At 41.0% G+C, this 22,290-nt stretch overlaps 1 protein-coding gene across 7 annotated transcripts in view; it reads right to left on the bottom strand.

The window, feature by feature from the left end:
• Positions 1 to 22,290, bottom strand: part of zfhx3b (zinc finger homeobox 3b) — a 346,429-nt gene that overhangs the window by 91,660 nt on the left and 232,479 nt on the right. For 6 of the 7 annotated variants that reach the window (XM_077562960.1, XM_077562961.1, XM_077562959.1 and 3 more), the window contains 3 exons: positions 17,548 to 20,073; positions 15,580 to 16,147; positions 11,517 to 12,013 (listed from right to left, as the gene is read on the bottom strand). In XM_077562960.1, the coding sequence (XP_077419086.1) occupies positions 11,517 to 12,013; positions 15,580 to 16,147; positions 17,548 to 20,037 (3,555 nt within the window). In that variant the 5' untranslated portion in view covers positions 20,038 to 20,073. The remainder of the gene's footprint in view (positions 1 to 11,516; positions 12,014 to 15,579; positions 16,148 to 17,547; positions 20,074 to 22,290) is intronic. The other variant, XM_077562965.1, reaches the window with a different exon arrangement.

The raw sequence follows: 22,290 nt of genomic DNA on the forward strand, positions 1-22,290 counted from the left end.
AAAAAAAAGACAACCTTAATCTAAACTGTGCAGAATGTTGATCTTGCAATCTATACTCCAGATAATTAAAAAGATAAGTTGGTTCAAGCAGGGATAAAACCAATTGGACTAGCTTTTTTTGCCATTACGCAACGCGGCTGGAAAACAACAAAGACAATGTTAATGCAATGCTGCATGTGTTTGCGCCCACGGTACAGTAAGGGTGCATAAAACGTGTGTGTTTTCTGCGGGCAGGGGCGGGCGGGGGCCGACGGGGTGATAGTGGTGAGCTGGCTTGTCGATCGATGCAGTGATTGGCAGTTAATGGCTTTTCCTGTTCTGCCTTGGTAACCCTGGCCTGATGGCTGTTGCGTCTGATCAGGGATGGCAGATGGTGTTTGATTTTCGTATATAAACCTCTGACTTTGTGGAGATGGCTTCATCATGTTTAATGATTTAAAAGTTAAGTTGAAAACTGGGCGGAGTCCATTGCAGGGACGCTTATTTGAAAGCATTAGACCAGATGTGAGCTGTTTTTCATACATGCAGGCATGTATGGTCTTCCACTAACAATATTGTTAAAATGGTGTCACTGTCGGACGGAATCCATGCACCTCCAATATCATTACTCGTTCAAGTTGTCCTTCTAATATTGCCATTATGTACCCTTGCACACCACATTAATACGACAATAAACCAAAATCATGTCCAAGCGCTAATTGAATATGATGTTACAAAAGAAAACAGTTATGGTTACATCAACGTCACAAATTATTTTTCAAAGGTCTTAGAGCCATGAGTCATGCCATAACTAAAGCAATGAGCTGGCTAAGCATTTTAATAGGTGGAAATGAATCTGAACGTACTTACCTTTGTGGCTGTGGTTCCTTCTGCACCGAAACATTACATTAATATATATATATATATATATATATATATATATTTATTTATTTTTTAACAGAAAAGGCTTACTAAAATGTATCTCACCTCACTATCTATTTTCAGTCATAACTGTCTAAAATCATCCATACTTTCTATCTTGAGGCAAAATAATGCCTGATGTCTATCTAATGTCTCACTAAATCAAATTTAATCTGTTGAACAGAAGAAATGGGGACAGACCAATTGTAAAAACATGAAATCGACTAAATTTGGACATATGGGGTTTCCACCAAACATTGACAATATTTAATATCACATTATCAAGACAGTTACACCTCATCCTTACCTACAATTAATCACATCTTTCTACATCTTGAGTACTTTCAAATGACCCTATAGAAACACATTGGGGAAAAAAACATATCACATAATAAATGGATGAAAACTTCGTATTTTTCTATTCATGCTGCTAACAAGCAACCTCACAGAGGAAATGATATCCTCCCTAGACAAGATTGTGCGTGTGTGCGTTTGTGTGTATTTCAGCATCAATCATTTAAGCCATAAACTGGATTCCAAATCTCACCATTTCCAATTCTGAACAGCTCCAAGAAACGTCACTTTAACGGTAGCTGAGCAGACATCCTCTATGCTCCAAATTATTTCAATATGGCTACTCCAACCTAACGAGCACATATTAAGGAAATTCCTAATTAGTGACAGAGCTATGTCATCTGAAGTAAAGATTTATGTTTGAATTATCCAGCTGTTCTTCATTTCAGGGCTATAGCTGACTTGACTTGTTGATATTGACTGACACAATAAAATGATCTGCCAAGAAGGGCATCTGCGATTCTCGATTTGTTTGAGAAGTACTTAAAACAGCATGTCTTAAAAAACAACAAGCTAATCTTATACCGCTTGCTCTAAAAGCAGCAGGGTAAATTGAAGGTGAGAAAATATCAGATATGATATGTGGGTGGGACCTAACATTATCATATAGTAGCACATGTGTTCAATGTTCAAAATAAATGGTTTACCATGCCAGTTTGTGGTTCAAAATTTTCATTTTGTGCTTCATCAAAGCACCGTGTATTGCAAAACTGAGAATCTGAAAAGGCAGAGACATTGCCAAAAAGCCTCAATGGGCTGGACACAACATGCTCACATCACCAAGCTTGGCACTCCTTACTGTACAGTGCATCAGCTAGCAAGCAATGAGCTTTGGCTAGCTAGCTAGTGTGGCTAACATGTAGCGCAGTCACTCCTAAATCAGTAATCCGCCTACATGGCAGCGGATAAGATACACTTCTGACAAGTATCGTTTAAAAGCCATGCTAATTCCTAAGCTAACCTAAAATTGACAGGTAATCACAAGAGTTTGGATGATCAGCGTACACTTATCACATAAGTCTGGCTAGAACTGCGTAAAATGTTGTTCATGTCCAACTTTGAACAGCAAAATAGTAGGTCATTTATTAAAATTATTCACAATAATGCTAGACAGCTACATAGGATTGGAAACTAAAAATTAATTACGTCATGTTACAGCGTACGTCAGCCGGGAATAGTGGTCTACAAGCTTAAAAGTATTGTATATCAATATTTATATTAGCAATGGTTTTTGTTTGTGTTCACAATCAATTCCTGAGTTTAGATTTTCACTTTTGTGATCTGCACAACAAATGTTTTCAATATTACATGACAGTAGATCTAAATCAGTTCTGCATCCATTCAGAAATACAAAGTGCAATGAAATTTGTATTTGTGTTTGAAATTGCCCCACTGAAAATGTTTCTAGATCCCCAAAAAAATACAGTTTGTGGATATTCACAATCTGATTTTGGCAAATAAAAAATGTGGACTATAAAAAATGAAAAACCAATGTGTTACATTGTTGTATTTTTGTTGTTTAATGAATCCCTTGCTTCGGGACCCTGGGCTTTACCTACAAAAATATTGCTCCTCAAAATTACAAAGCTGATCCTCAAATGAAGTCATTGATTAGCAAAACTGCTACTTAAAGAAAAAGTTATTTCGAGCCTTTGTGGGGTTTTTTTCCTTCTTAGACAACCAAGTCTATTTTGGGTATCAGTTTGTCATGGAGGAATGTGAAGGCCATAAAGTATCAGCGCCCTTGAGAAGCTAAAGAGCATTCTTATCCCCAACTATTCTCGCTGCCTCTCTCTTTCATTCACTATCACTTTCTCCCACTCAAACCCCTTCCCTCTTATTCTGGGAGAACGTTTAAAGTAAAACACAGGTGTAGAAGACGACACCCGTGGGAAAGATAACGTTTGGGAACATTCCTGGCGCTGAAAAAGAACCCCCCCCCCCCAATACTTCATCTGAGGAACTATAAAATCGCCTCTATTCCAAGACTATGCCTTTGACCCCTTTGAGCCTCCACCCAACGTTCCCCAGCGCTACTTCTGACATCACTAGCTAATAATTTAAACAAGGGATTCTATTCTCTATCCCTTTTCCATATTTTGTATTGAAGAATCAGAGACATGATGAGAAAACAAGACGCTAATGATATTTTCCAGAGGCCCCAATAAAAACCGCATGACACTCGGGGCTGCGTCGTTTAATTACTGAAGAATGAAATCTTTTCTTCTACATCTGGAGGAAACATCATCCACATAACACTGATAGATTTATAGCTCCCAATTTGAACCCTTGACTCCAACACATGGCAAATTAGGCAAAACACGGATGAACAAACAGCACCAAACCAACTTAAAGTCTTGATTGATTGGTCACAGAGATTTTGTGCTCCAAAAAGAATCTGATTTGATGAGCTTGCATGCATCAGGGTCTTTGTGACATGTAAATAATAAACAGCCACAGAGTGTTGATGCACCTCAATCTGGAGAAACCTCGGTCTTGTTGGAGCAAATGGAATGTGTGAAAAACTAGCAGGATGTTCCCTCATGTGAATTCTTAGAAATTTGACACATAAGGACACTGTGGCAGTAAATGTCTGTTCCTCTGGGTACAGTCCACACAAATGTCCCCCATTGGATAACCGGTAATTATTTAACTACAAATGAGTGCCTACCAAGAAACAAAAGATGTACCCATATGATTCCAAGCTAGAACCGTTGAGTATGCCACTCTGGTGACTAGCACTTGCACCCCTTAAAGGTACAATGATATACTTTTTACTTTTGAAAATGTAAGCAGTGTTGTGGTTCAACACTAAAAAAGTAAGGAGGCAAGAACAAATATCTGTTATCCTCAAAAACAACTTTACCATTAAATAGAGGCTGTTTAGCATGTTGTAGTGGTAAGCTACATGTATAAAGCAAATGAATTAGGTGCAAAACTCTTAATGATGATGCAGCACATTTCCTGTATACTGTATTTTGGACAAGTGAGAAAACATCAACGTGAAATTGAAATGAATCAAAAGCAAGCTCTATATCCATTATTTCACATAATATACTGTACGTGTCCCACAGCCCTACTCAGTAAGCTAAGTCCAAACACAACATTGGTCCCAGCGTGGTGCTCCTGGCTCATAAGAGAGGAGGTATCCTGTCTCCTCATCAGTCTCCTCACCCTAACTTGCTTTCATGTAAAGCCCTACTGAACACAGACCTCAGAGCTGAGTAGTTTTGCAGCTCCAACCACGCGGAGGCCATTAATCTGGTGGCTAAGCCACTGATGTATTGATGGCACAGAGCCGGTAAGCCTGCCCGCTTCACTCTCCCCATGCCTTCAGTTTAGGGACTACATGGAGTCACAAGATTGTCCATCTGGCAAAACATTCAGCTGCCCATTGACACTGTCCATCAGGTGTTGTTGCTGTAGGTCACTTGATAGACCGACTAGTATCACTTATAGACTTAACTGAGCTATGATGCAACTTCAAATGAGATTACATGTAAACAAAATATGTTGACTCAAAGCAGCAATGCAATAGCCTGCTAAAATATTAATAGTGTTTTGTCCATATTGAACTGCACTGTCTTTCGGATTATAAGACATTCCAGAAGGTTTTAGTTGAAGAATGGTCTCAAGAAAGGTTAAGCACCGAATTAGACAAACAGGTTCACGAACACAATTGGTTTAGTTGGCTAAAAGACTTGATCTGTATTTGGACTTGATTGACTTTTAACCTATTTAACTGTAGATAACAACAAGTGGGATGATGACAAACACTTGTGCAAAACAAAATGAATCTGGAAGAAGTCCCCAATAAGTGATGATTAACTGTAATTTATAAGAGGTGTGTGGGTAGGTCTTCTTCTGTGTGCAATCAAAAGCTTATGCATGTAAAATGGGAGAATGGGCTGTCTCCCAGGATGTGCAGCAAACGCTTTATTAGAGCGGTAGTACCAGTAAATCAGCGCTCAGCTCTTCCTGGAACTGCTGCAACCTTTCCCACTGAGCACTATTACTGAACAATCATAGGCAAGCCATGATAATTAGAGTATCTATCCTTCCCACCCTCCTGCCCCCCACAACCCTCTCTCCATCTTCCTCCTACACCTCCCCTTCATAGATGTCTGGAGGGTTAGGCCAAGCTCCGGCTGGACGTCACTTTGCCAAGTAGCTTCTAACATTACCTGAAATTCTTTTCGTCTCATTCCATGTGCAAAACGATTAGAATAAATTTAAAAGTTCCGACCTTATGAAAGGATTCAAACTGGCCAGCGCAGAACAGCAGGGACGATAAGATTTGATAACCATGATGACGGGAGTCAGCCATCTGTTTTACCAATAGTGTTTATTTTATCGTCCATTTTTAAATTTAGGCCAGTTTCAATATTGTTCGTTTTCATTACATTTAGTCAATTTACAGTGACCAGATTTTCCTAATTTAAACCGGGACGCTACATTAGCTAAGGCAAAATGCTATCTTAGCTAACAGCTCAATAGCGCTAAACAAGGCAATGCCCTCACCATTATCCAACATTTTTTGCTTGGTCCCGACAGCTGTCAGAAGCTGGCTGTGCAGTTTACCTCGCACGGATTCTGAATGGTAACATTGGAACAATCATTTTACCCTTTTACATTTTTTGTCAGCAGATAGTATTGAACGTTATGTTGCTGTCCAGGTGATTTGTGTTAACTCTCGTCGGCTTGAAGGGCCTACATTAGCTCACAATTCTGTCTGCTTTAACTAAACTTGCAATCAATCAAACTGAAACTATAGTTGCCCGACTAGTATAACATATCTCAGTTAGCACAAATTCATACAATACCAGCAAGTGGCTACTATCGCTACATGCTACAAGCTACAAGCTAGTAAGTTATCCAGCATTAGTTTGTGGTCGATTTTATGTTATTGTTGTAACATTATGGCTTGTTATGTATTGTAATTGTAATTGTAATGGTTTGTTACGTTAAAAACACCACCTGATTTTTTGTGAACTTACCACAAAGTCTTTCTTTTGAACTCTGTGTTTCTCTTCAGGTTTGTTGTGGGGTTTTTTCCGCTACCTTGTGCCCACATTTCTTCCCTTGACTAAAATCTAGCATACGTATTTTTCCTCCACGTAAATGTGTCCACATATCACATCTTCTCTTTCTCCCAGGCCATTATTGTTTTACTTTTAACCTTTAACCGTTAATCCACCTCCTGTTTATCCATATGTTTGTGAACGCTGTGCTTGCTCGATACATTTTTGAAAGGGGGAGTGCAACAGTGTGTTAGTGGCGGATTAGCGTAAACAGGATTTGACAAAATCATGAAATTTGTGTCTCTTCTTTGTTTATGAATTAAAAGGACCATACATTTTATCCCAGTCTTTATTTAGTGAACTATAGTTTCATCTCGTCTTCATTAATCCACGAAAAATCATAATGATTTTGTCCCAATTATTGTTTAATCATGGGGGTTTAAGTCTTGTCCGGTCTAGTTTACGTTCGGTGAATATTGTGTGCCAAAAATATTTTCGTTGAGTTTTCCTTAACAAAATTAACACTAATTATCAGTCCTACTTGGCCTTGTGTAACATGCCAAGTGTGGAACTAGAACTTACTTGCGGTAGTCCCGCAAGCACATGCTATAGCTCACTGCAGAAATCAATCGTGGCAGTTCTAATCACGGATGTAAAGAGATCATCCAACCTGCAAGCCAGTGAGCAGGATCATCAGTGAAACATGCTGATGCCATGCAGCTGCTAATCCCTTCATTTACTTTACAGTCTTTGCTCTGTGGATTCTTCAGATATGTATTGCTCATGCTGCTGTGTACACTAATACATCTGGAACGCACTGAAGTGTAAAATAATTGTGCGATCACCATCCAAGACAGATGTTTTGTGTTTGTTCATTGGCCAGGCCCTGAGCTCCGCTTTACACTGTATGTTGGTATACATAAAGGGCAGGTCACATGTTCACAAGTTCTGCATGAACGAGACGGACAGCGGATTTAAACCCTATTGAGACACTTGAAAAGTTTGCATATGCTCAACAATGCAGGACCAGGCTTGGAGACAAGGGTGTCAGGACTTTCAAGAAAGATCCCCCTTTTGATAGTGACGGCACTCTCTGCCTCTCAGTCCACGGCCAAGCGGCATCTGGAGTGGATTTTGTGCGAGCAGACACTGAGGAACATGATTACATTCAGCTAACTGCGCTCTAAACTGATTATGCAAGTGCCAAGCTAATGGACTACATTTGCAAGAAGAAAAATAACATTCAATCAATCTCAATTACCGCCGATTGCACCGGCCCGCGAGACAAGGAAGGTTGCCAGCTAACCCCCCCCTCCACCACAACACCCAAGATCCTCCCCTTTTCCCGAACCCTTGACTGGAAGCTGGGCTCTGGGTTGGCCCCACCCATTCTGTCTGGCCAGAGCAGCCAGAGCCTAAAAGCTGGATTAGTTCCACTCATCTCACCTCCAAACTAACACATAGTTTGCCCTGAGGCTGGCTGTTAGTATGAGAGCTATCATATTCGCATGTACAACTGGAAAATGAGAACAGAGGGCTAGAGGACATGCAAATTCTGAAAACACTGTACACAAACTAACAACTTTATTTTAAGAAGGATCTTTTTATGAGGGCAAGTGGGTGACTGTCATCATCAGAGCTGCATTAAACTCTTGGGTCCTCATTGCAAAGAAGAAATTCAGAGAGCATGTTTGGCGGAGCGTAGAGTACTTAGGATGGAATCTGTCATCAGAAAGCACAGTGCACTGCAGAAGAAGTCATCACCCCCCCAAATGTGTGGTGGTCTGTGCGGTTAGGGTGACTTGCTGGATGTTTCTGTGGTCTTTTGGAACATTCCAATACATGAGGTGGTGGGGTTGATATTTTTAGAAAGCCCTAATATGGGCCACATACCACAGACTCTCAAATTATCCCATGCAGCTTAGCTCTAGGTTTCAACCTCCCTTTTTAATTCCAGTAATTACAGGCTCCAATTTATATAGAGCTGTGCACACAAAGGGCCCGTTTAATGCAAACCAGTTTGATTTTGGCAACGTATCCCAAGCGCCACCCACATCTTACACTCTGTTTATGCTGATTTGATTTATTTTCCCTACAATGGTTGAAAATTTAGCTATTTGTATCAGATTTATTTGGGGAGGAATAAATGCATGGGGGTTTTCCTTTTTTTGTCCCGGCATGAAATGCCAAGTTGGGGGTTACAGGCGTGGGCTAATGTGGGTTTGTGTCTGCCAGTATCTCCACCAGGACAGTAAATTCAACAGTGCTAAGACTGTGACACCAAGTGCAGAGTCAGTGCTGCCAAAAGGCCTTACAACCATGTACTTGTTGTCCGCTAATCACATTTGTGAGTCATAAAATGCCAAGTCATAAAATAATACTTGTCAACGAGTACGCATCGTTGTTTTTGCGTTCTAGCCGAACTTATGAGATCCTGCAGGTAAATTCTGGACAGTTTTGCTCTGAAGATTCACTGGTTTTAAGAAACATGGAGTCAGCGTAAGAGGCTTAAGTCATAAAAATGATCATTCCTAGATGTGTTGTACATATTTAATCCCCCCACAGCCCGAGCAGCCGTATGACATATGTCGTCTCTTAAAAACTTGAGCGGAAAAAGAGACAGAAGAAAATCTGGTTCTCTTTTTCTCTTGGGCTCGCTGCAAAGAGGAAATCACACATATAGTGTAATATAAAGTGCACAGTATATCCTCTGAGACAAACACAATCCATCCTGCCCAAAAGGTGTGACTAGGAGGGAGGTTGCCAGAATCTAATCTGGTTTAATGCAAGACTGTCATTAGAATGTGGGCCAGGGTACGTGCGGCAGAAAGGTCCACATGGATGTTATGTTGTCTGAGCAATGAGCTCTATGCATTTTTAAGGTGCATGTGAGACTGGGATTTCCCTGTTTTTACAGGCTGAACTAGCCTCCCCTTGTCCCCTGGACCTCTTTGATGACATTAGTTGGAGCCCGTCTCTCACCTTTCCCTTTAACCAAACCATGAACATTGATTTCTCTCTCATGTTGTTTCAGTATGAACACCTTAGAGACATGAGTGCTGCATACTATGCCAGTGGCTGCAATAAAGTATTCATAGAGCAAAATTATTTTATGGACAGTCTTTTTGAGGGTTTTGCAGACCACTTTAAATTGAGCTTTTAAGGTGATTGGACAGCACATTTGCTCGCATGCCTTTTAATCTGTGCTTGTTAAAATAGAAAATAAACCTATTTAAAATGCAGACTAATGAAAACTTATTTTCTGTAAAAGAACCACTTTAGGTAAGGGGAGTGGACATTAAACAAAGTCAGCATCTTCAACACACATATTGATATATATACTGTAATATATATATACAGTATGTGTGTGTGTCTAAGATTATATTGTATTATGTGTAATGATTTACAGAGAGGATGTTTTATTTGTACTTGTCTGTGATTTGTTGTGTGTGCTTATTCTATGTGTGTGTATGTGCCAGTTTAGGTTAAGTGTGGAGTGGTCAAACCGCAGACTCACAGGATAGGTACCTAAGTGGAATCAGGGCTGTTAGATTTATGGCCATTTGTTCGGAGAGTGTTCATCCATTGGCTATTATGGAATGATTAGAGGAGAAGGTGAAGCTCCAAGTCCAGCAAAAATCAATACGGCTGTCGAGAACGATTCAGCCTCTCCTGCTCCGGGGAGTATTAGCACCAAACCTCTGTCTACTCGCACTTCTTCATTCGTCTCCAAGTGATCCACATCTAAGACCAGCTCTATGTGCTGTGTTCCTCTCGTGGAAGTAACGTGACCTTCGTTTTATGGAGCAAGCAGCGAGGTTAACCAACAATTGAACAAAAATGACTCAAGAGCATAGCTATTGGACGTTATTGCAATTACTGTGCTTCCAAGACCAACTCAATGAGTTTGTGCATACCAACTTCCAATAAGAGTATCATTTTGTCTCTGTAGTGTATATAGGAACCTCTAAAGCCAAATGCACCTGAAGTTTTGAATTTGACCAAACATTGGAATGAGGTGCAGCATATAACAGAACAGAAACACCAAACTCTAAAAAGAACGACCACACCAAGTTATGGACTGACTATGGCAGTTATAATATCAACAGTTGTCCAATTTAAGGAGTGCATTTTATTGTTTGCACATTTGAAAAACAATTGGGTCAAAAAAACACTACTTAGTTATATATTTCACCAACTTTCTGAGTTGGATCGCCCAGAGCAACCTACCTGATCAGCCCCATTTATAAGAACTATAATAATAATAATAAATTATTTGAAAAATCATTTTGAATGAAATAACCCCAAAAATTGGTCATTTTGTACAGGAAAAAAAAATGTGAGAAAACTTGGGACAAATTGACCTAAGTAGTAGTATAACATAACAATTTGGGTTAATAATGGATCAGTCCACAATTAACCCAAATTGTTTGTGTTTTTTTTTACCCAACTCTAAAATCTGTTACTACTTGGATCCATTTGAACCAATGTTCTGGTTTGTTTTGCACAAATCCCCCAAAATTTGTTTAATCTGTTTTTGTTTTTGTACAAAATAACCCATATTTTTTTTGAAAGGTGGGTCAAATTTACCTTTTTTTTACCCAAATTGGGTTACTTTTGAGTGTACGTTTTACTTTTGAAAGATTTATGAATAAAAAAAAGTTTGATCCTGACACAAATTGTATTTTTGTTTTTTTTCCTATGTGTAAAACAGCTTCAATATCCGAACAATAAAAGAGGTTGACCACCATTCCAAAAGTTTGGGTTCCATTTGGAATATTTAGAAGTTGTTTAACTACATTACTTGCTCATAGTGCAACTGAACAACAATCCCAAATGAGAAAGCACATTGAAACACATTTTTTCGAGAACATCACCGTACAACCTATTGAGTATTATGTCTCAAAGTCAACTCAGTTATGAGCATCAGAATTGGATAAGTTCTCCTACTGTATATACTCAACTATTCCATCTATGCAACTAACAACATCCTAAGACTCTCCATAAGCAGAGTAATGCAGACAAAGGTTCTGAACTGGACAATCACAGAAAAAATAGCCTCACCGGCCATCACCAAGCCAAATGTTGCTTCATAATTTTAGTTGTGAAAGCTTGCATAAGTTTGGCAACATATTCTCTCATAGCTTTACTTTTTTATCCACGGGTACATACATACCACATTTTATAGGTGAAAGGTGATGCTTAGTGTAAACTGAGTGAAACAGTTTGAGGACCACTGACCTTGTAAAGTTTGAGGCTAGCCTCATGTCGGGAATTGACCGTGTGCATCCTCAACTTCTCCAAGCTGTTAGTGTAGTAGTCGCAAGCGTTGCACTTGAGGTGCACCGGATTGCCAATGGCCACACATTTCAGTCGCCATTCGTTGCCTTTGCCTCCCTCCTTAATATGGGCCACAAGCTGGTACTTTTGAACGTGCTTGTCCGTCTTGCAGTGCAGCTGGAAATTGGCCTTGAGTTGCGTGGTGTAGTGGCACAACTTGCACTGGTGAGAGTCGCCCACCACGGCGCGCCACTCCTCCTCCGGCAGGCTGCGCTCGGCCCCCATGTGGATGCCGAGCACATCCAGGTTGTCGGTGGTGAAGCGGTTGCACACGGCGCACTGGAAGAGTTTGAGCGAGGGGTCGCTAGTTTGCGACAGGCTTTCTCCCAGGGTCATCAGCTCCTCGGACACCAACTGGCCGCTGCCCAGGCGCATATCCATCGGGAGCTCCCCACCTACTTGGATGTGTAGAAACAGACAGACAAGGAGAACATTTTAGAAGAGGGAAATAAAGACAGTTTAACTCATTCAATCCCAGCAATTTTCGCTCCCGGCTGTTTTACTGGATTTTGACTGATTTTGCAAGGTCCACAGAATATTCTGTTTTATTTTTTATTAAAACAAAACAAAACATGGAACCTACCAAAAGAAAGATTAGTCTCTTCTTTCATCAGGAAAAAAAAGTATATTTCTATCTTTTTCCGTTTTGCAGCAATTAGAATTAGAATATAGCTAAGCTTCATTATTATTCACAAACTTGTTGAAAACACTGGCAAAAAAAGCTTGTTGCAACATGGCCCTGGCTGATCTCTTATACACTGCTACCATCTGTTGGCCGTTTTTTGTAATAACTAACATTGCTTTAAGCGACCTCTTAATGTCAGGAGCTGTATCAAAGCCTTTTGTATGCTCTAGCATTAAAAAAAACTAAAACACTTATAAATACGTTTTTGGGAGTGAAGGACAAAGTAGTAAAAGCATATTTATAATTTTTTGGGGTTTGAATGAGTTAAATTAATCAAATGTTTAATGTTAGGAAAACAGATGAAGTTATGTCTCAATAATGCACGCTTCAAGTTATAAGATATTTCAGGTTGATTCCGGCAGAAGCCGAGTCACCGTGTCAATTCTATTGCGGATAACATCACCGGTAAAGTAAAGCAGTTGTACGTTGTTTGATAAATAATGAAAATTGACTTGTTTCTTGGAATGGAAAACGAAAAGACTCAAAGCCGGATTGGCCAAAGATTTCAGTCAACTATCATCCACATTGATTTGTTTGGCCTGATATATAAAGTACATGCTGAAGGCTTCTCTGTCAGTACAGTCCATAGAAAATATTTTTGTAGAGTTTCCACTTCATAATAACAAACTACTTTTGTTCTCTGATTGAGCTTATTTTAACCAGATTGGCAAGAGACTGCAAAGAGGAAAAACACAAGTCCATCATTTGGTATCAATCATAAACTGAATGAAGGAAGAAAACATTGATGAGAGCTTTTTTGCCTTTTCTTGTCGAGCCTGAAAAGTCACTCACCTGTAATTTCACACCACTAACTAAGCATTCATTTGGTGATGGGGGTAATAAAACAAAGCACATTTAATGTTTTGTTTATTTTTACAAACGGACACATGCCTTATATTATTCATACATCTACCAAGCTAAATACTCTGTAAGAGACTTTTTGTTGTGAAAATACACACACTTAATCCAAAATTTAAGCAGTTTTCGTAAAGAATATAAATATTTAAGCAATATAAGGCGCCCGTGGGAATAGACCAAAGTCAAGAAGGTATCCGATAGAACTCCCCTCCCCCCATGCCCACAAACCCCGCTCCCCTTTTTGTTGTTTGTTTAAAGCTGTGTTTCCCAAATCAATGCTCTGGTAAGCAGATGTGTAATTGTTTTCCAAAAACTAATGTCAGTCCTTCCTCTTTTCAGCTCTCTCACGCACCATCCTTGTGTTTCCTCCTTGTACGACATCGTGTAAGTGCTGGGAAGAAGGACTAGCAGGCAGGGAGTGTGTGAACTTACACCTCCCACCCAACCCTTACTGTATATTATACTATAGAGTCTGATTTTTTTGATTCGATTTTTTTTGTCTGTTGGAGGGTGAAGACATCTTCTATTGTGTGACCAAGGATGACACAGCTGACATTGATGAACCTAGCGTGTGTCATCATTGCCTCCCTAGTAACATGCTTATTAGAACTCACCTCACAGGAAAATGAACCAGATGGTGAAGAGGGAAAAACATTAGTCACAGCAATCAATTCCTGTTTGTGTCTTTGAACTGGGAACAGTTAAAGACAAGTCTGTACAAACTGTGGGGTTGTAACGAGCACGGCAAACATGTTGCCGTGGTGCTTAATCGCCCATGCTGAGCTATCTAACCTTTCTTCTTTGGCCATGACGAAATACGCACATAACTACACTTAGAAAGCTGTAATAAAAAAACAAATAAAAAAAACAAGAGGAATTCCAATGGTGAACAGTTTGGGAATAATGATATAAAAAGGCTGACAATAGCTACCTTTTGGTGGAAAGTCATGAAAAGGAAATGTGCCCAATTTTTTTTAGACCAATATCAGTACTCAATTCCCAGTGACACCGATGCCACTAGTACATAAAACTTATTTTAAAAAAACAATGACAGATCATTTTACATGTCCCCTTAAAATTACATTAAATTAATGGCAATGTTCTTGTCTTCTAATTTCCAAATTTTAGTTCCTGATCGTAAAACGGCCACAAGAGGGCTGTCGATATTGTATATGGTGTCGGCGATCATCACAACTACAGAAAACTTAAAAGAAGGCCGGTATCAGCACCGATACGATACTAGTACTGTACTCGCCCATCTATAGTGCAAAGATTTACCAACATTATTTTAAGTAGAAACATTTCTGCGTGATCATTTTAAGTAGAAATGGGCGCGTACTGATGCAAGGTATCAGTATCTGTCCAAAGCCCAGCCTTATTTGAAGGTATCGGTACTTGCTACGGTGGACGATACCAGTATCAGACCTCCTCTTGTGGTCGTTTTACGATCGGGAACTGAAAGCATACATGTCTGACAGATGCCCATTTAGATACAATTTCTGTAAGTATATGTAAAGAAATTAGAGCTGCCAAATTTAAAGTGTTAACTAATTGATTAATCACAAAAAATATTGCATTAATCATGTATTAATGCAGATTAATCACACTATTAATTTTGACCGCAGATGATCCTTTAGCTTGGCAACGAATGGTTACGTTAAAGGTAGCACAAGTTGTACCTAACCACATGCTTTTAATAAATGTTTGCGTATGACATTCAGAATATTTTTTCTAGTCAAAATATTGGGGCTTTTTGATTTTAATTGATGCAAGTAATTAATTGATTAGAAAAAGAGGAGGATGAGAGTGTGCAGTGGATAAAATGTGAAGACATGCTCATAACATTAAATGGAGAAATAATTAACACAAAACAGGTGCTCTTCAAATTTGGCGGGCAAAAAATTGTTGATTAAAAAGCATAGTGATTAATCATGATTAATCAAAATTATAAAATGTGATTAATCTGAATAAAACATTTAATTGTTTGACAATATTGATAGAAATAGAAAAGGATAATAGAAAGTTGACATTAGATTCATGCAATTTTAGGAAAATTGCTATACAGTATTGGGATATATAAGTCTTTCTTTAAAATTATCTGTCATTGTTTTAGTGGATTTTTTATGACTAAAAAGTATGAGTGGTATCAGTGCTTGGTATCAGTAAAAAAGTGGTATCGAAGGTCCCTAGTCAAATAAAGCCATCTTTATTTATATAGCGCTTTCAAAAGTCACAAAAGTTTTAAGGCATCAACATGTGAATGGAAAAAAACACATTCATGTAAATGCACAGTTTGAGCTAATTTGGCTTGTGAAGTTTCAAATAAAACATTTGCTTTATAACGAGATAAAACTAGATATTAATGACACGACTGGAGTGACTTTGCAAGGCCAGAGACATTTAATTAGAGAAGAAACTCACCCAGTGCAGGGGTCAATGCAGCCATGCTGGGATCTAAAGAAAAGCCCCCCATCAGGAACTGGGCTTCAGGTCCCGTTGGGTCAATCTTGAGGCCTGGTGGTAGGCTCATGTTCTGCGTCAGGTAATACTGGTAGAGCTCAGCCTCGGAGGGCGAGGGCATGGCTCCCAGCGCCAGTCGGCCGTGTTGCATCTGAGTCACGTTCTGCTGGAGGAGCATCATGTTGTGCATGTGCTTCTCGCTGGTCATGTGGATCCGGAGGTTCCGTGCCACGTTGGTTTCGTAGTCGCATACCTCACAGCGCCAAGTGGGTTTGCTCTTTGGCTTGGTCGGTGAGGGGGCCCCGCACGGTCCACTTACATGGGCGGAGGACTGCGTGGGGTGGTGGTGGCTACTGGCTTGGGTCACCGAGGGCACGGCCACCACGCCACCCGGGCCGTGTCCGAACACCTGCTCCTGCGCCGATCCGATAGAGCCTCCATTCTGGAGCGTCTGCATGTTGTTTAAGTGTTTATCCGACTGCATGTGGATGCTTAGGTTCCCCTTGGTGGTCGTTGAGTAGTTACACACCTGGAGAACATTGGCAAATCAATCACATAAGAATCAATGCAAGCAACCACAGCGGTGCCTGCCCTTAAGATATGAGTTTAATTTGTTTCGTGACCATAACTCAAATCATATTTCCCTATGGAAATGAATGAAAATGCCATTAATGTGTTCCAACCTCCCCATAAAACAACAAAAAATATATATATTATTGTGTATTTTCATGATCCATAATACAGTATTGTACTCCTAGTTTGACCACTTTGGCCAGCTGAGGGCAGTATACGACAGACAGACAAACAGACAGACATACATACTGTTCATTGAGGCCATATTATGAATCCACTTGAGATCTGTCGCCCAGCTGTAATATGATTGGCTGCTACATGCAGTGCTGCCTGGGTGCAGCAGCCAATCATACTACAGCTGTGTCGTGCCTAGAACCCAAGTGGACTTCACACCACCTCAACTCCTCTCTCATCACTTATAGTTGTTCTGTAGAAGATATAGGATACATTGAATGTGAGTGCTGTTATATTATCGGTGTACGTTGTTTTAATCTGTTGCTTAAAGGGTTAAAGGACCGCAAAACTGATGCTAATAAGTGTTAGCATTACGCTAGTTGTTGTTTTAAAGTGACAGTGTGTAGAATTACTCAATGTTTCAATGTTCATTAAAACCCACTATTAAAAACCCACTATTCATTTCAATAATATGCAATATGAACGTACATTTATTTTATTAAATAAGCGTAGGTCACTAATTATTTTACCTAGGTTACAGGAGGCTAACATGTATTGCCACCATCTTTCTGCTACGGATCACTCGAGAAGAACTTCGCAAATGTAGTAATAGATGGTAGGCTTGCAAAGTGTGGTCTCCCTGGGGCACCGTAGTCCACACGCTTCAAAATGCATGCACTTTGAACTTAGGTTGCTGCATTCTTTTAGTTCACTACTAGATGGCACAAAATTTGACACACTGTCACTTTAAATACAATATATATTCAGGCCTAAAAACTTTTTTATTTAGAAAGACCTATAACTCTTAATTATTAAAACGATTTTAACTTTTTTTCTGTAGCACTTTGAAATCGTGCTGAAGAAAAGTGCATTACAAATTGAAATTATTATTATTATTAATATAATAAAATGTGTAATTCTCTTTTGTTTTGTGTTTTACAGTAAACTTTTCAAAAATCTTTTTTCAACAATCTTTTTTGTCAAGTTGTGTTGACTGCCACTATACAACCATGGTGTCTCAAATTTGTGCTCTTAAGTCAAATCAACAAAATCATCCAAATGACCAAAATAATTTTAAATTATCATTGTACTTAAAAATTTAAGCAACATGGGAAGAAAAAAAAGGTTAAAACATAGCAAAAACTTTCTTACATTCTTCTTCAGAAGTTTAACGTGACGTACCTCGCATCGGAAAGGTTTGTATCCACACGTATAGCTTTCTCCACGCGCCAAACGAGGATGACTTTGACCGCTGTTGCAGAACATACAGGAACCTCCGGAATCTGGATGCTTTTCTTTCATGTGAGCCTCCAAAGTCTGTTGATATTTGTAATGCCAGTTGCATTTGGGACACTTGAGTGTCTTGCATGAGTTCCGCGAATGCATCATGGTCATGTGACCACCCAAAGAGCGCGAGGAACCAAGAACGGTGTCGCATTTGGGGCATTCCACCCCGCTTCCGACACTGCCACTGAGCCCGTGGTTCTGCGAACAGTCGTTCACACCTGGCATGTCACAGGAACCACCGGGTTGGGGGTGAATGTGTCCATGAGATGATGAATGCAGGTGATGATGATGGTGGTGCATGTGGTGTTGCTGCAGAAGGGATCCATTTTCCTCCTCTTCCTCAGCCGGGCAATCATTTGGTTCTGGAGCTGTGGCACTATCTCGATTGGCACTTTCGTCAGCAGCAGCGTTGGAGGACAGAGGTGAGGAGGAAGTGCCAGCAGTGTCCTCCTCACTTTTTCTGACGTTGGCTGCCGCCATTGCCATGGGAACGGTAGTTCCCTGGCAGTTAAAGCTCAGAGGGAGCTCTGAGGTTCTCCCCCCACCTTCTGTAGCTGAAACCTCCTCCTTGACAGAGGAAGAAGTGGAAGCAGGGGATTTGCTGTTGCGTGTGTAACTGAGCGCAGGGGTGCAGGCAAAAGGCTGGAGAGTGCTACTAGGCATTAATAAAGGAGATTTGGAAATGCTTTGGTTTGAGATAGCTGGTTCCCCTGCATCACCTCCACCACTGCTACTATTAACACCACTGGTCACTACTGCGCCTTCTGCCTCCACCCCATCTTCTTCCCCTAATAACGGCTCCCCTTCCTCTTCTTCCGAAACCCCCACCAGGCTTGATAGCTGTGTTGTACTGCTATGGCCCCCACTGGCCCCATCCTTCCCCTTGTAAGCCAACTCTTTCCCACTAGGCTCCTCTGTTCTCCCCCCATGTAAAGACGGGGCATTGGAGTCTTTGGCAGAGCCTGGGGTTGAGGGAAGAGTGGATACTTTGGGAGTGCCCAGCCTTCCCAGAGACAAGACCGAGCTTAGCGGGGTTTGCTGCTGCTGCTGCTGTTGTTGCTGGAGGCTAGCGTCAGAGTCTTTGTTCAGGAGCGTCTCACTGCCTCCGCTGCTGCTTCCAGGCTCCAAATGGACACCACTAAACGTGCCGTAAAAGCTCTGGCCAGAGTTCATAGGAAGCAGGGGAGGTGGCACAGGAGTGCTCTTGTTTTTTGGTTCCAGGAAGCTGATGAGCGGCTCTTTGTCTTTCCCGATCCCCTGGATGATAGCAGATGCGTGGTTGTCCCCTAATAGACGACGTTCGTCCTCACACAGCGTCATGCGGTGGTCATGGACAGCATGGGTGGCAAAGGAACGCGGGTAACCAAAGGACAACTTGCAGAGAAAACACATGAGAATTGGCTTCCCCTTGCCATAGAGGGCCAAGCCATCAAATTTAGAGAAATCCACATTGTTAGGAACATCTTTGGAAACACAGGACTTCTTGGCAGACCCATCACTGTTCAGGTAATCCTTGTTACTTTTGTGCCGCACGTCAAATACACGAAAACTGTGCAGGACAGGACTGAGGCCTGCCATGGATGAGGTATTGGAGAAACCTTGGTCTGAATTGCCAAACCACTTCCCAAAGGACGAGGCTATGTGGAACGTGTTGATGATCTGAGGGTAGACCGAGGATGACGTCCCAGCAGGTTCCCCCGGTTTCCCCCCGCTAGTGAGAGAGTTTGTGGGCAGCAGGCCGGGAAGCACGCTCCCACCACTTTGGATGAGCTGACTGAGGCTCTCGACGATGTAGGCCGAGCCGTCCGGTTGGTAGACGATCTCTCCAGCCAAGTTCTCCACGTCACTACTCTCTTCTTCCTCTTCTTCCTCTCCTTCCTCACTTCCACTCTCAGGCCCACCTTGCCGTCGTGTGGGCTGGTGACGCAGAAGAGTGGGCATGCCCCCTCCGCCTTGAGCCATCACTACCCCGGGAAAGGGTTGAAGACTCGGGAAACAGCTGTCGATTTCCATTTCAACCAAGTCCTCCGATTCTTCCTCTTCCCCGCAGCTCAATCTGTCCCGCTCGTCTCCCTCACGGCCCTCCCGATTGGAATGCGGCTGACCGGTGGCAGGGCTATCCCGGTGAGCCTGGCTCGATGTTTGTTTTGGCTGGGACTGCAGGGACTGTAGTTCTCTCACCTCGTCATGAAGAGCGCAAGGGTTTGGGGCTTGAGAAGGATACGGAACAGAAAACGACAACGGGTCCAGGGAAGGGGCCTGGTTGGCGCAAGGAAGCTGCAAGCTAGGGTGATCGTTCCAGGGATGTGGAGGTTGCTGTTGCTGTTGGGAGGAGCTGAGCCCATCGTCTGTCCCAGAAAACACGGGAGACTCACAGCTTTCCATGCTGATGCCTACATGAGGCGGTCATCGCATCCAGGCCTGAGGACACACAAAAAATAAACATTAGATTTGATTGTCTTGTTTTTTTTTTGTTTTTTTTGGGCTGTACTAGAAAAAAATGGAATTGCACATCCACTACAGTAGGTGGCAGTGGCAATCTCATTGTCATTAAGTGTGCAAAGAGTATTAACTCCTCTGCAGAGGCGTACTTACAGCAATTTTACAGACAAATCATACTAGTTGTAGTTGTGGAAGAATGATAAAGGGTGCAAAATATTTTTTTCCTCCTGCAAGGGGCATAACAAAAAATACTTGAGGAGCACTGGTATAGATGTACTAGATCTGTATAGAGATACACACAGACGTACGATCAGGGGTGCAAGGCGGTCTACAATTGTCTTCGTCCCGACTACATCATCCGCAAGGGGAGATCTGTATAAATGACTTTTGTGTATTTCTGCAAGGTCAAGCTTGGGGCATGCGATTCGACCAACCTAATTTTAATGCAAATGAGGGAAGCTGCTAAGAATGGCCAGGACTCGGCTACTTTCCATCCCACAATGGCACAACCGCACAGTTATGCCCAATTCTACCTGTGTAAAGTCTAAGAAAATACCGAAAAAAGAAAATGCTTTGCACTAGACTTGCGCTGAGATTGAAAATAGGGCCTTTAATGTTCAAAACAAGAGCCTATTTACTTTCTATTGAGATAAAGTTTAAAAGGGACAGTACTGTACATATGAAGAAAATAAAATGTATTCTAGAAAAATAGACAATGTGTTCATTACGCAAAATTAGGCACCGACACAATAGAATGATTCATCTTCCTGCCATATCAGGAAGGTACAATCTTTTATCTTCACTTTCTAAACAACATTCTTAATATTATATGCTGCAAATTCTACATCTATTTTTAACTAACTTGCAGTCAAAAAAGGAGAAACAGCACAGTGTAATGGATCAAATAGATGTGAGATAATTAGACGCCATCGCATCAGCACTGAACATTTACATAACCTGTAGAAAAAGTGAAAACTGCGGCTAAAATTTAAGTTCTTAACTGTATCACCATTTACACTTCAAAATGGTCTTGCCTCCGCAATTCAGCCTTATGACTAAACAATACAAGCATCCTCCAACCCTGAAAAAATAAATGGAAGCTAAGCTTTTGGGATCTGGCTATGCCCCGAGCACCAGACACGGGTTTCAATGTAGAGCACAGAATAGATAAAATGATAACTCTAGATACTGCTGAGCTAATACTTTTTATTAAAGGATGCAGCCAGCATTGATTAAAGGGGGCAATCGGGCTAAAACCAATAACTCTTTGCTGCCCTTTAACCCCCCTGTGCTGCATATTACATGAGCAAAGTTTCCCAGCACCAAGCCTGCTATCATCCTCCGGCTGATTAGCACATTCATTGCTCGCACTTGATTTATTTACTTATTTACTTATGGATGCAAATTCTAGCTGTGGATTCTACCCCCACACCCAAACATATAAAGCAGTGAGGGAGAGGAGAGATTGATAATGTCTGTCTCACTTTTCATGAATGTCTGATGAGGCGCTCAGCCACACAACATACCTGAAATCTTTCATACACACAAAAAAATATATATTCATTTTTAGCAATAACACGGAATACTATGAGGGCAAAGACAATACAGAATTGATGAAAGGAATAACTTAAAGAAATACAGCACGGGCCCCTTTCAATAATGATGCAGAGAGAGAAGCCAAAAACGGATATTTCCTGTATGGTCTACTTCATTATTATTTTGTTTACACTCAACCGAAGTTCACAACCGTGGCCCTTGAATTGAATAAAAACACACTGTCAGGCTTTTTAGCCCTACTTGCTTAATATGGCAAAATATGATTTCGGGATATCTGCCTTATTGAATGTGGGAACTACTGGTCGGCATTTATTATCCACTGGATTAATAAGCAGCTATGGGCTTCGCACGCAGTCTAAACTAATGGCAAAAGGGAATTGAAAGGAATACTGAAAAAAAATCTGCTTGTCTAGACAGTTACTCTTCTTGAAATTATACATTCATGAATTAAATGACCAGAATAATTTGTTAACCACTTTGTAATGTGCACTACTGCCACCTACAGGATGGAATGGAGCATTATCCACAACATACCCCGCTATTTCCCGATCAATTTCTGCATTGTGGTATTACATCATCTTCCACGGCTAGCATTATTGATCAGCTATGCTTTAAAGTAGCACTAAGGAACTTTTCAAC

Source organism: Vanacampus margaritifer, chromosome 4 (genome assembly GCF_051991255.1).
Source record: "Vanacampus margaritifer isolate UIUO_Vmar chromosome 4, RoL_Vmar_1.0, whole genome shotgun sequence".
Taxonomy (NCBI): domain Eukaryota; kingdom Metazoa; phylum Chordata; class Actinopteri; order Syngnathiformes; family Syngnathidae; genus Vanacampus; species Vanacampus margaritifer.